The sequence below is a fragment of the Ursus americanus genome, chromosome 31 (assembly GCF_024610735.1).
Source record: "Ursus americanus isolate L20-20 chromosome 31, mUrsAme1.1.p, whole genome shotgun sequence".
Taxonomy (NCBI): Eukaryota; Metazoa; Chordata; class Mammalia; order Carnivora; family Ursidae; genus Ursus; species Ursus americanus.
The window spans coordinates 30,670,307-30,683,206 of record NC_142157.1 but is presented as its reverse complement, the minus strand read 5'-3'; the positions used below and the strand labels follow the sequence as shown (position 1 = coordinate 30,683,206).

General features: G+C 48.8%; 1 protein-coding gene across 5 annotated transcripts in view; it reads right to left on the bottom strand.

Annotated features, from left to right (window-relative positions):
- Nucleotides 1–12,900, bottom strand: part of SFMBT2 (Scm like with four mbt domains 2) — a 220,901-nt gene that overhangs the window by 182,219 nt on the left and 25,782 nt on the right. For 4 of the 5 annotated variants that reach the window (XM_045812898.2, XM_045812897.2, XM_045812900.2 and 1 more), the window contains exons 3-4: nt 7,342–7,436; nt 5,397–5,637 (exon numbers count right to left, since the gene is read on the bottom strand). In XM_045812898.2, the coding sequence (XP_045668854.1) occupies nt 5,397–5,637; nt 7,342–7,436 (336 nt within the window). The remainder of the gene's footprint in view (nt 1–5,396; nt 5,638–7,341; nt 7,437–12,900) is intronic. The other variant, XM_045812901.2, reaches the window with a different exon arrangement.

The window sequence follows — 12,900 nt, the reverse complement described above, 5'->3', positions numbered from 1 at the left end:
CAAGATTAGAACCAGATCCCTTGGCTCCAACCTCGATGATCCTCCCTTTAAAACAGCCCCTGGATCCCAGGGATGGGTAAGAAAGTCCATCACTGCAGAGCCAAACATAAGCATTCTGTGTCGTGGACTTTAACTTGTGCTAATACCCTGTGATGCCTTTCAAGTTTAACCACGACAAAGACTGACCAGGTACAGTTGCAGAATTTCCAACGATATTAGCTAAGACAAAAAACCACACAAACAAGAACCCTTGTTCAAAAATAGATTCCCCGATTCCCTGCGGAGCAACGGCCGCCTCTGGCTACAAAGCAATAATTATCCTGTACAACAGCAATCAATAAAACCTTTTGCCCCCACGAACCTGCTATTTCCTGACTTTGTTCTCTGCACTAAAGATTTCCAAGTCATATTGATTACCTACTAAATTTTTTTTCAAGTTCTTTAAAACGAGCAATAAAGAAATTCTCAAATTAGCATAACTTGTTATTGTTTGAACGGGCTTCAAATCTTTTCGTCACATTAATGCTTCCCCCCTTTACAGGGTGTTCCCATTTTTCATGCGGAATTTGTCATTTTAAGTGTGTCTCTGTCTTGCCTAATAGCGCAAAGTCAGTAGGATACAAATTTGATGTTGCTTCTGGAACTGTGACTGCTGCCACATTTTTCATCCGAGCGAGAAAGAAGAATTGATTAATAAACTATGCCCTCTCTCTCGAGCAACAGCATGGATCTCTACCAAAGGAACCCATTAGCTCCGAGAGTGTTAAAATTCAGCACTCTGGAACTTGTCTCTAAAACGATTCACTAGAGAATCTATTATAAAGTGAAACCATCGTGCAGCCTTTCCAAGGGCATTTAGCTGCTAACGTGTCAAAGTTGGAGAGTGAGTCATGAATGAGATAAGCAAGGACAGTGAGAAGGCGGGGAGCTGGCGAGAACCCGCCCAAGGGGGGTGTGGACACGGCTAAGTGGCCATTGTGTGCAGAGCTGGGCAAGCAGGAAGATCTCTCGTTCTCCAAGTAGCACCAGTATTTTCCCAATATTCCATCAGCACAAATCATCCATCAAGACTGGTTTACTTCATGAGAGGACGGAGACCGCAGGGAAATTAAATAATCGTGCGTTACACTGTATCTTCTCACCGTGGAGGCTGTCATTCAAAGCAGACTGAATATTATTCAGTTTTAAAAAAGAAGGACCCCTATCTACTCACAAAAATGAACTCGAAATCAGCTAAAGACCTAAATGTAAGACCAAAAACCACAAGACTTCTAGAAGAAAACACAGGAAAAAAAGGTCCTTGACATCAGTCTTGGCAATGATTTTTTGGGACATGACACCTAAAGCCCAAGTGATAAAATAAAAAATAAAAAAGTGGGACAACAAGCCAAAAAGGCTTCTGCACAGCAAAGGAAACCATTAACAAAATGAAAAGACAACCTACAGAATGGGAAAAATATATTTGCAACCATGGATCTGATAAGGGTTTAATATCCCAGAAATACATATAGAACTCATACGATTCGATTGCTTAAAAAAAAAATCCAATGTAAAAATGGGCAGAAGGGGTGGCTCAGTTGGTTAAGCATCTGCCTTCAGCTCAGGTCATGATCTCAGGGTCCTGGGATCGAGTCCTGCATCAGGCTCCCTGCTCAGCAGAGAGTCTGCTTCTCCCTCTGACATGTGTGTCAATGATCCATCAATAAAAAAAAGAAAAAGAAAGAAAAAGTGAGAAGCAGCTCTGAGTAGACATTTTCCCAAAGGGCACCTACGGGTACTTCCCCACATCACGGATCACCAGGGAATGCAAGTCCAGACCACCAGGAGGTATGACGTCACACCTGAGGAACGGCTATCCTCAGACAGACAAGGGATCGCACGCTGGCGGGGATGCAGAGAACGGGGAACCCACACGCTCTGTTGGTGGGACTGCCAATCGCTGCAGCCTCTGTGGAAAACAGTACAGCGGTTCCTCAAAAAATTAAAAATAGAACTACCCTGTGATCCGGCAATTCTGTGACTGGGGATCTACCCAAAGGAAACAAAGACGTTATGTCACAGAGATGTCTGCACCCCCATGTTCACAGCAGCAGTATTTACAACAGCCAAGACACGGGAACAACCTAAAAGTTCACCGTATGTACACACAATGGAATATTCTTCAGCCATAAGAACACGAGGAAATCCTACCAATTGCAACAACATGGACGGCCCCTGAGGCATTATGTTAAGTGAAATAAGTCAGACAGACTAAGACAAACGCTGTACCATCTTACTCCTGTGGACTCAAAAAAAAAAAAAAAAAAGAGAGAGAGAGAGAGAGAAACAAAACAAAAAAAGAAACAAAAGCCCTCATACTAAAGGAGCTGAGATGTGCGGTTACCAGAGGCCGTGCATGGGGGGGGGGGGGCATGGTAACTGGATGAAGGAGGCCAAGAGGGACAAACGTCCAGTTATGATCGTACAGGGGACAGAAGGCACAGCATGAGGACTCCAGCTCACACACTGTGCGGTATGTTTGGAAGTTTTAAGACAATAAATCCTGAGAGCTCTCATCCCAAGGAAGACACATTTTTTTTTTTGGTGCCTTTCCGTATCTCTGTGAGAGGACGGACGTTCACCAAACTCACACACTGCTGTAGCTTCATTCGATCTCAGTAAAATCGGACGGAAAACAAGGGAAATCCTGGGACATGCTGCACGCGGACGAACCTCGAGGCCACGATGCTGAGGGAAAGTAAGCCAGTCACAGGAGGACACGTACTGCACGAGTCCAGGTACGTGAGGAACGGGAAGCGACTATACCCGGAGAAGGGGGTGGGGCAATGGTGGCTTCCAGGGAGGGAAGTGGGGGGCTGCTGTTCAGTGGGTACAAAGCTTCAGTTATGCAAGACAAAAAGGTTCTAGAGATGGGCTGACACGGTGCTTGCAGTTCCCAAGGTTCCGCCCACTTAAAACTCCGTAAAGACGGTAAAGAAGTAAGAGAAACGTGGAAGTGTCGCTTACGACAGACACAGTGCAGGCCGGGCCTGGGACATGGTGAGGAACGTTACCCCGCTCGGCCCACCGTGTATGCGTGCAGAACTGGGCCGGGCCGCAGACACAAAGCACCACCCACGAGCGCCCCTCCCTCCACAGAGAGACCAGAAACAAGGCTCACACTCAGAGCTCCAAAGGCACAAGCAGCCCTGACTCAAAGGCCGGGAAGAAAGGCACTCCAGGGATGCCCCTCTTCAAGGGCGTCTGTGTGATAAGCAGGTAAGAACCTCCTTCCAGAGCATCAATCCGTCGACGAGCACTTACTGAGAACTCGCCAGGCACAGGTGTTAGTGCCGGGCTACACAGGTGAGTGATTTCCCACCTCGGAGCCTGCCGTTCAGGGTAAAACCACAGAAGGGGGACCACGGCTGCACCCACCCACGGCCAATGCCGAAGCACAGTGCGGTGCAGACACTCGGTGGAATAGTATGCAGCCAGGAAAAGGCAAGAAGTCCTGACCCACGTGGCGAACAACAGGGATGAGCCTCCAGGACAGGATGCAAGTTCAAGATGCCAAACCCAAGTGGCCTCCTGTTCTGTGATTCTGTGTTTCCATAAACAAGGCCACGGAAACAAAGCAGACCAGCGGTCAGCACTGCCTTGGGGATGGGAGAACGGAGTGGTGGTCAGTGGGCTCAAGGGTTCCCTTACGGGGTGATGACAATGTTCTGGAATTAAGACAATGACAACAGTTGTGCAGTGTTGTGAGTATACCAGAAATCAGAGAAGGGCACACTTTCAAGGGATGAACTTTACAGTATGTATATCGTCACTCGATTTGTTTTCAAGTATCAGTGAGGGAGGGGCACAGCTGCAAATGTGATCAACTCCAAGGACACCAGGGGCTTTGTGGGCAAAGACAGGGCTGACCTTGGCCGCCTGTGAGCTCACCGCTGGAGGAGGCAGAGGGATGGGAGGAGGCCTGCACATGGGGAGCACAGGTGCAATGACCCAAAGCAGGACCAAAGGGCCCGTCTCTCTTTCTTCTGGGGCACTCAGGGGCCACGATGTCAGCTGAGGCCCAGGCAATGTATTCAGTCCTTATAAACATCACAGAAATGCAACTCAAGCTCCATGGGTTCGTGGGTCCATGACCGCCTCTTAGCAGGCTCTCAATTATTCTTGACACAGGGTAGTAGAAAGCCACAGACCATTCCCACCAATCAGAAGAACAAGATATCAGATCTTCAGAAAGAAGATCAAATCCAAAAGTTCCAGGCGAAAGGAACTACCAATATGGTGGACTAAAAGGACCTCAGAATTCAGCTCTGAAACGTTACGTGTCAGGTAGAAATAAAGATATCAAGTAAAAATTAAAACAGGCAGACAGGTACTATGAAGACATTACACAGGTTTGAGCACCAGCATCCAAAGTCTTCAAGCATCACCGCTGCCATCATCACGGAATCAAACACTGAGAACAGGGTGTTAAATTCAAGTATTTGGAAACGAGGCTTTTCTCACTTACGGGATCAGTCGAGCTCCTTCCAGGTTTCTCCAACTCCGTGCCACTGGCAGCTTGAGCCCCATGATTCTCTGTTCAGAGGACTGTCCTGTGTGGCACCCCAGCCTTCCCACCAGAGGCCAGCAGCACCCCCCCATCATAACCCGAAATGCTTCCAGACACGGGGTACGGTCACCCCAGGAGAGAACCACTGTTTTCTAGCGACTAAATGGATCTTCTCTCTACGAGCTCTGACAATTCCCTCGAGAGGAATGTCCTTGCTCCACATCTGTTTGGTTTTCTACATGCCTCCCACCTGGACAGTCTCCCCACAGGAAGACAGGTGAAAACTTATTAGAGAAGCCCGTTTCAGATGCTCGATGCAACTGTTCAAAACGCCCAGTCTCGGGGCACTTGGGTGGCTCAGCTGGTTAAGCAGCCAGCTCTTGGTTTCAGCTCAGGTCGTGATTTCGCAGTCGTGAGATCGAGCCCCACGTCAGACTCTGCACTCAGTACGGAGTCTGCTTCAGATTCTCTCTCCCTCTCCCTCCAGCTCACACTCTCTCTCTCAAATAAATAAAATCTTTTTTAAAAAATTGCCCAGTCTCTAAAAGCAGAAGAAAAGCAACACCATCCATCTCCCAAGGGAACACAAGACTTCGATCATGGGCATCCATGCCTCCGCCCTCCTCTCCTACCCTCCACACCCATTTGAGGATTTGTCTCCAGAAGGCTCAGCGGACATCTAAAAATGCACCCAGATCACCCCACTCTGGAGCCCTCCCAACACCGAAATCCATAAAGCACCAGACCTTCCAATAAATCGGTTTTCGAGTGTCTATGCACACCATGAGCGATGACTGCGCGGCTTCGGGATGTGGGCCCCTGGGCCATCCGGATGCAGGGAGCTTACCATCCGGGGGCATCAAGGCCTTGTTGTTCTGCGTGCACCACCCCACGGGGTGGAGATCCGCGATCACCACGTCACACCAGAAGTCGGCCCGGCGGTCCTCGCCGTACCCACAGTACCGCAGGAGCAGCAGCTGTCCGCAGGTGGTGATGACCGTGGCCACCCAGTACGTGTCTGGGTTGGTCTTATTGGCCACCTCCAACTTCATCCCCGGCTGGAAGTTGCTCTGAAGGCTGATTTCAACCTTTGGGAAAGAGAGACACAGGGAAAACATTATTACATCAGACCAGAAGAGGATGAGAACTACTAAAGACACGGCACTTAAAAATAATCTCACCACGAAGAAAAAAACAATCCGAGCCACCCACCAGATGTTATGTTTACTAGTAGCCACGTTAAAAATTAGAAAGGTGAAACAAATGAGATTAATCTTAGTAATGTATTTTATTTAACCCAATATATCCCAAATACTGTCATTGCAAAATGTAATCGACATGAAAAATATTGAGTTGTTTTACACTGTTCTTTTCCAAGGACGCCTGCAAACTCCAGCAAGCTTTCTACACTCACACCACATCTCCATTCGGACACGGCACGCTTCTGAAATGCTCAGTTGCTCCATGTGGCTAGAGGCCACGGTGTGAATAGCACAGCCTTCGAGAACTCATTTCTTTTTCTTTTTTTAATTAAGGGTTATAGTCTATTAATATCCACCAGCCCGCCTCTGAAAAGAAAGCTTTGCGGCCTCGTGAGCCATAACACCCAAAAGCTCCCACATCTGACATCCGTGAGGAGCACCTGCTTCAGAGATGTTGGGATCATACGTGGCTCGTCCATGGGCCCAAGCTACTTTTCCTTTAAACCTGGTGCACAGGCCTGGGGAAACCGTGTGCCAGGAAGGAAACCACACTGTGGTTGAAAAGGAAGTGGGAGCAATGACTGGATCAAAGAGAACAGGGCGGCTCCACATGGAGAAATACTGATCACTTCAGTACAGAACCTGGTACAGAAAGGAAGGAAAAGTTTGTCGATCAGTATCTCTTTCCTAAACCCCCTCAAGGGATCTAGCCAAGTCATCCCAGCATCGTAAGAGGCAAAAGAGCCAAAAGCAAGAACAGGCTGGATAAGTGCCCCAGTTTGCTTACCATACTCACGCTAAATCTTTGCCTTGGATAGCCCAGTGGGGGGGGGAAATGTTTCTCAGAATTAAATTTTCATTTCCAGTAAAGCAATAGTAAGGCCTCAGAACTTGGGTCCTGGAAATTCAGTCTTTCCTTTACTAATGATATATTACCAAAATCTCATACATAATCAAAAGTCTGATAAAACCTCCACCTTTTATTTCCCCGGACTTGCCCTTGGCTGGACGTGCTAGGTACGCTGTTCAAAGAAATATTAATGATGGAAATGATCTTCTGGTTTGATCCAGATGTGTTCTGAATATTTACATTTATTTCCTCTAATTTCACTCACCTGCCCACAAACATTACACTGTAAGACTTTCAGTCTGAAATGAAAATATCCATTCAAAATAAAAATACCCAGCCATTCCCCCTCCTAGATAACACTACTCATCACGTGTATTTGTCTAGTTTGCTGGCTCTCTGTTCCCATCAGTGCTAACCTGTCTCGGGCTGTGTGCCCTTTGCAGGGCCACGTCTGTCTACTTAGGCTCCTTAGGGTGCAGAACAAGGGTAAGGTGCACGCTGTTCCTCATGCACTGAGCCCCACACTGGGCCCAGCCCCCGTGACCGGAGAAGATCAAGTACAAGGACGAGGCCCATCTTCCCCACAGCTGCCTGCGGAAAGCAAACGGACGTCCCCCTCACCTCTCGATTTCTAAGAAATCCTGCCTCAATTTCCCTTTTCTTCCCAAAGGTTCGGCATCTTCCTGCAGACGCCCCTCCCCCGCCAAATGCAGACGAGAAAGACAAGGAGTGTTACGTACATGCTTGAAGGACGTGTGAGGAGCTGCGCTGGCACCTGTTTCTTCCAGATACTCTCCCCAGTTAAAGCCAATTTCCTCCAGGCTTGAACCTTCTTCTGCCAAAAGACAAAAAAAATAGTAATAATAATAACAGAAGAAGATCAACACCAGAGTGAAGGATGGAAAGGCACCGGCCTTCCATGAAAAGCAGGAAATCCTTATTGCAAGAGACAAGGGAATTCAATGGTGCAGAAGGCTCCCGTTGAGGATGCTGCTGAGGGGATCCTGGGGGGGCTCGGTTGGTGAAGCGTCTGCCTTCGGCTCAGGTCATGATCTCAGCGTCCCGGGATCGAGCCCCATGTCGGGCTCCCTGCTCAGCGGGAGTCTGCTTCTTCCCCTCCCTCTGCTGCTCCTGCCGCTTGTGCTCTCTCTCTCAAATAAATAAAATCTTTGGAAAAAAAAAAAAAAAAGGTTGCTACTGATGCCGTCCGCTTCAGCGTGCTGATTGTGGAGTGTTGACTCAGGAAAGGGAACACTGAAGAAATCCTCCCTCAAAAACGCTGGCAAAATCAAGGGTAAAATTCAGCGCTCTTAGGCAAATGACATGAGGCTTGTATCAGGCATATTTGCCGCCTGTTAGAGGACTTGTTTGGAATCACCCACCATCACGGTGGCCACTCCCTTCTCCGGGGAGGTTCGAGGACGAGGTAAAGGAAACCATCGGGCACTGAGGCGGCACCTTGATGTGGAGACGGCATGAGCACCTCTGAGCACGCGTTACTTCCTACGACTAGAGATTATGAAGTAACAGCACAGATCGTTAGTGTCATACGGGACTTTAGGAAGCACTGACTCTGATGCTATTCCAAGGAAAAAACTATGTGAGGTCCAGAAGGCTTGCTCAAGGATGGGAGGTCACCTAGCAACTTAGTGACAGAAACCAGCCAGCTGCCAATCAAGCACGTCTCAAAACATTTAAGACTGTGCATAAGAAACAATCTCCATAGTCGTGAAGAACCAAATAACTCATTTTAGAGCATGGATAACAATATTATGTCACAGTTTCCAATGGAAAGAACTCATAAGCTGCAAACATTATTTTAACCTATCTGCAAGGCGATCATATCGTAAAGAACAAAGAGCAGGAAGGGCTAGCCACACGTGTGGATAAGAGCTTCAAAGTTTAGCTTTTCTTTCCTTGCAATAATGCTGGAGGGATGCTGACGTCCAACCTGTGTATCTTCTACAAGCAACAGCCTATTTCACGGGCGAAGAACACATACCGCTCTTGGTCACGTTAGTAATGGAGGAGTGGTATACCCTGGCAGGCGAGCCCCGGGAATCAGCAACAGGAGGCTCTAGGAAAGCAAGCCTGTTCTTGCAGGTTATCACTACCTTTTTCCTACCAAAGATTTCTTCAATTGTAAGTAGGAAAAGCAATGTTCTTGCGATACTCTGTATCGTCTCAGAAATGGACAGAAGATCATTTCTGGAAAGCCAGAACATGCTAGGTTAAAAGCAGTTACCTTAAATGTCTTTAAATCAACGTTGTTTGGAACTAGCCTCCTCAACTTTGACCCCCATGAGGTGGTTTGCAATTAAATGTGCAAGAAAAATAAAAGCTACCTGAAGAGAAAACCTTTCCCTTGTTTTTCGCCCAACATTCCACTTTATCTAGGGATTTAGGTCCTTCCATTGGAAATGGCTCCCTGAAAAAAGTCAGCGGATCTCCCAGCGGCCAGCTAACAAGATACACTGCTGAAACACCGTGAAGCAAACCCGCAGGGAAAGAAGTCACAGTCTGGAAAACCCCTCCGGGTGTGACCCGGAGGCCCGACCCACAACTCTTTTCCCCAAAAGGCTGCAGGCATCGATTACCAGGTCTGCTTTCTGATGCGCTAGCAGGAAGCATCTGTGGACACGACTCAGTTGCTCAGGGGGCTTTCTCTACACCTTACCTGTCCGGCTCCCGCTCAGCCCATGCCACCCGCAGGCCTGTCTGCCCCCCCGCCCCAACCCGAGGTCAAGCACTTCCGGCCCCACAGAGCCACCACGCGGTCCCGGCAGTGTCCTAAGAGCTATAACAGACCGGGATGTCAGCTCTCTGCTAACTGCTTTACATGCATCTCCCGTTCCCTCCTTCCAAGAACCCTGACAGATGGTGACTACATCCCCATTTCACAGAAGAGATTAACGGGAGCCCAGAGAGGCTGGGGGGGGCGGTCACCGGGACCACCCAACTGTCCAGCCACAGAGGCAGGAATCCAACTCAGGCTGTCCAGTTTCAAGCTGGAACTCTCCCGAGACACCTTCTGATGTCTCCCTTCTGCTTGCATCACGCGTAGGGCATATGCATTCCACCACCACCACCGTTCCTCCTCCTGGAGAACCCAAGGCAGGCTGAGGGCCAGCTTCTCTGTCTTCTGTGCTGGTGAGCACGAGAGCATTCCAGAGCCAAGCCCGGCGGCTGGAAGACACTGGAGATGGGGTAAGGCGGGAGGCAGCAGCCAAGCTTGGAGAGAACAGTGTATGCAGAGGCCTAGAGTCTTCTGCAGGAGGACACAACCAGGGGGACAACGTGGGCGTGAAACTCAGTTCTGGGCCTTTGGAGACAGAAGGTCCTGGGAGAGCCCCTGGGTGAATTAATAGCTCCCGGAAAATAGAAGGGCTCTCTTCGGGAGTGACTGCTTGCCTGGCATCAGAAGCATGTGCGTGGAGACAGAACCAGGAGGGGGTGCCTGCCGCAGCCACTGCCTGGGGCTAGAAAGCTTTGACGAGCTTCAGCACCACGCCTGGAAGGACCGATGACTCCACTGCTTGGAATCATCCACGAGGGTGAGACCGTGGCTTAAATTTCTCAGCTTCAGCTTCAGCTTCGAAACCACTCGCTAAGTTTCTTCACTCTTCATACAATTCCAGTCGAGGCTACTAGCATTCTACCCAAAACCAAATTTTAATTCATTACAAACCATGTTTCTTTTCCTGCCATAAACAGGCGCTAGACGGCTTTCAGGCTCGCTCAGGTGTTCATTCAAGTCACCAAGAGACGGAAAGGTCCCCCAGTGACTCCCCAGCGAGTTCCTAAGAACATTTCTGCAGAGAGAGCTGTTCCACATTCTACGGTCCACAGAAAACACTTAAAAGTCAACCCTGGAATGGGATTTTAAAAATTAAAGCTTGTGTGCTCAGCACCAGTAGTTTTAAACAATAAAATCATACACAAAATTTAGGGTCACTACAACAAGGCCTTTCCTGACCTGTAACTCATAGCACGTCCTCCAGGCACACGTTCCCCGAACAGCCCGTTCTCTACAGACGTTTCAATAAGCAACAGATAAACACACACACTGTTTATGAGTGGAGGTCTCATAAACCTAGAGCAAATATTTACAGCTGATTCATAAACCTCTTAAACCCATAAACATTTTATCAGGGAAACTCTTGACAATCTCCCTCCTCTGCCAGGCACCAGTCGGAAGCGTTTTTCCCCATGATGTCATGAAAACAGACCATGAAACGCGACCAAGAAAATTTCACATTTTAAAAGAAAACAGGCGGGCTCATTAGTGGCCATCCCGTTGTGGAAAACAGAAGGCTATTTATGCGACCAGCGTATTTCCTAACAGATAGAAAAAGAACACTACAAGTTGAGGTGTGTGAGCAACGCATCTGATAGTGTAAAGCAGAGTAAACAAGCAGCTCACGCACCTTTTTTTTTTTTTTAAGTAATCAAATCTTGGGTTTTGATTTTACCGTCTGAAAGCGAGCTCACTTCGCGAGGCTGAGTGCCAGAGTCTGTGGCCACAGCCAATAAGGGAATGGGGAATCCACAGTTTGGGAGCCAATGAAACCTGCCACGAGACCTTCTCGTGAGCTCGCTATTCCTCATACATACACAGGAAGAGAAAGCGAGGCATTAAATCTCTGCGATTTTCACTGCTGATAGTCCGTTCATACCATCGCAAAGTTTAAGAAGTAGTTCCATTGAGTGCATTAAACAGGCTCACAGCACAAAGGACACTCGGAAAGGGCCGGCCAAGGCCAGGCCGAGGGCCAAGTTCACGGCTGCAGGACGTGCCCCAAAGAAGGGGGGACAGTCACCTGCATTCAGACGATGCAGACGGCCAGAGAGATTTTCCAGAAAAAAGAAAACACACAAAGATCACCCAATTACCCAGCGGGGGGGGGGGGGGGGGGAATAACTATTCTAAACAGAAGATTTTTTGGTCTTCTGTTTGTTTGTTTTGTTTTGTTTTGAACAGGGAACATGTTGGAGGACCAAGAACTAGCTCCTGGCACCAAGAATAAGAAATCTGAATTTTTCTAACGAGATTGTTGACTCCTTTCCTTCCAGAATAGAAAAGCCTGCGGGACTCCAGTTAATGTATTCCTAACACCAAAAAAAAAAAAAAAAAAGATTTTAAGCTTGCGTTCCCGGCATAATTCTCTTTACTCAGAGGCCTGCCCGGTCTAAATGTGCAACACCACTTTATCTACAAACCTCATCGGGAAATTACATTTAGCCAGCCTGGAAAAGCAACGTCAAGGAGTCTATTTATCACCATGTCAGCATATTGTTTTGCTTGCTTTTATCACGGCAGCTGGAGAAGCCGAGAGTTCCAGAAAGCCAATTCTGGTCCACAGCCCTCTCTGCGCGCCCGGTGACAACGCCGTCTGTCCTGTCCACTGGGGAGACCTTCCGTTCGTCCATCTGTGCTCATCCCAGCCACGTCCTCCACGCTCCTGGGAGAAGGACTCATTTCATGTGGTGCCCATTTCATTTACAGGACTGAGGTGCCAGTCAAACTAGGATTTGAGCTTTCCTTAGGAAAAGAGGATAAACGGAAAATAAACAAGCAGTTAATGAGATTCGGAGCTCACTGCTGTACGGTGAAGTTTTCGAGTCAGAGCAGGGATCGTCTGAGCAAGGAACCGCAGTGGCTTGGGGTTGGGCATGGAAACGCAAGTCAAAGCAGCCGGGAGCAACCACGGAAGGCGCTGGCCCCGTCATCTGGGCAGAGGAGAGCAACATGCACCTATGCGTAGCCACCTGCTGGGGAGCGACGGGCCTGTGTCCCATCACACGTGGGGAGGGGACAGCACACAAGTGGAGGAAAGGACCAGAAAGGAGCTGGGGTGTGCCTGCGTCCCAGAAAGCATGTGTGTGCACGTGGAGGGGGCGTGCTCACGTGCACACAGGTGACTCTGCCCTGCACAGAAGGGCGGTACGACCCGGTGTGCAGAGCACCTGCTTCCGAGCCTCCAGACGCCGGAACTGAAATCCTGGCTCCAATGCAGGAGCCAAGTGACTTCACCATATCATCCAGTTCCCTCCTCTATGCTATGAGGATAATAAAAGCAGCGATTTCGTGGGGTCATGGAAGGGTAAACCAAGTCAACACACATAAAGTACTTAGAGAGTGCCTGCCATACAGTTCGAACTCAGGACCACGTACGTACCTGTCCTCTGTCAACGGAGAACCAGCTAAGCGTGTCTTCTCCTGCTCTTCTGGTCACTGAGTCTCACCCGAAACGCTCGTGGGCAGACAGCCCGTGGCAGCCCCAAGCATGTCACAGTGG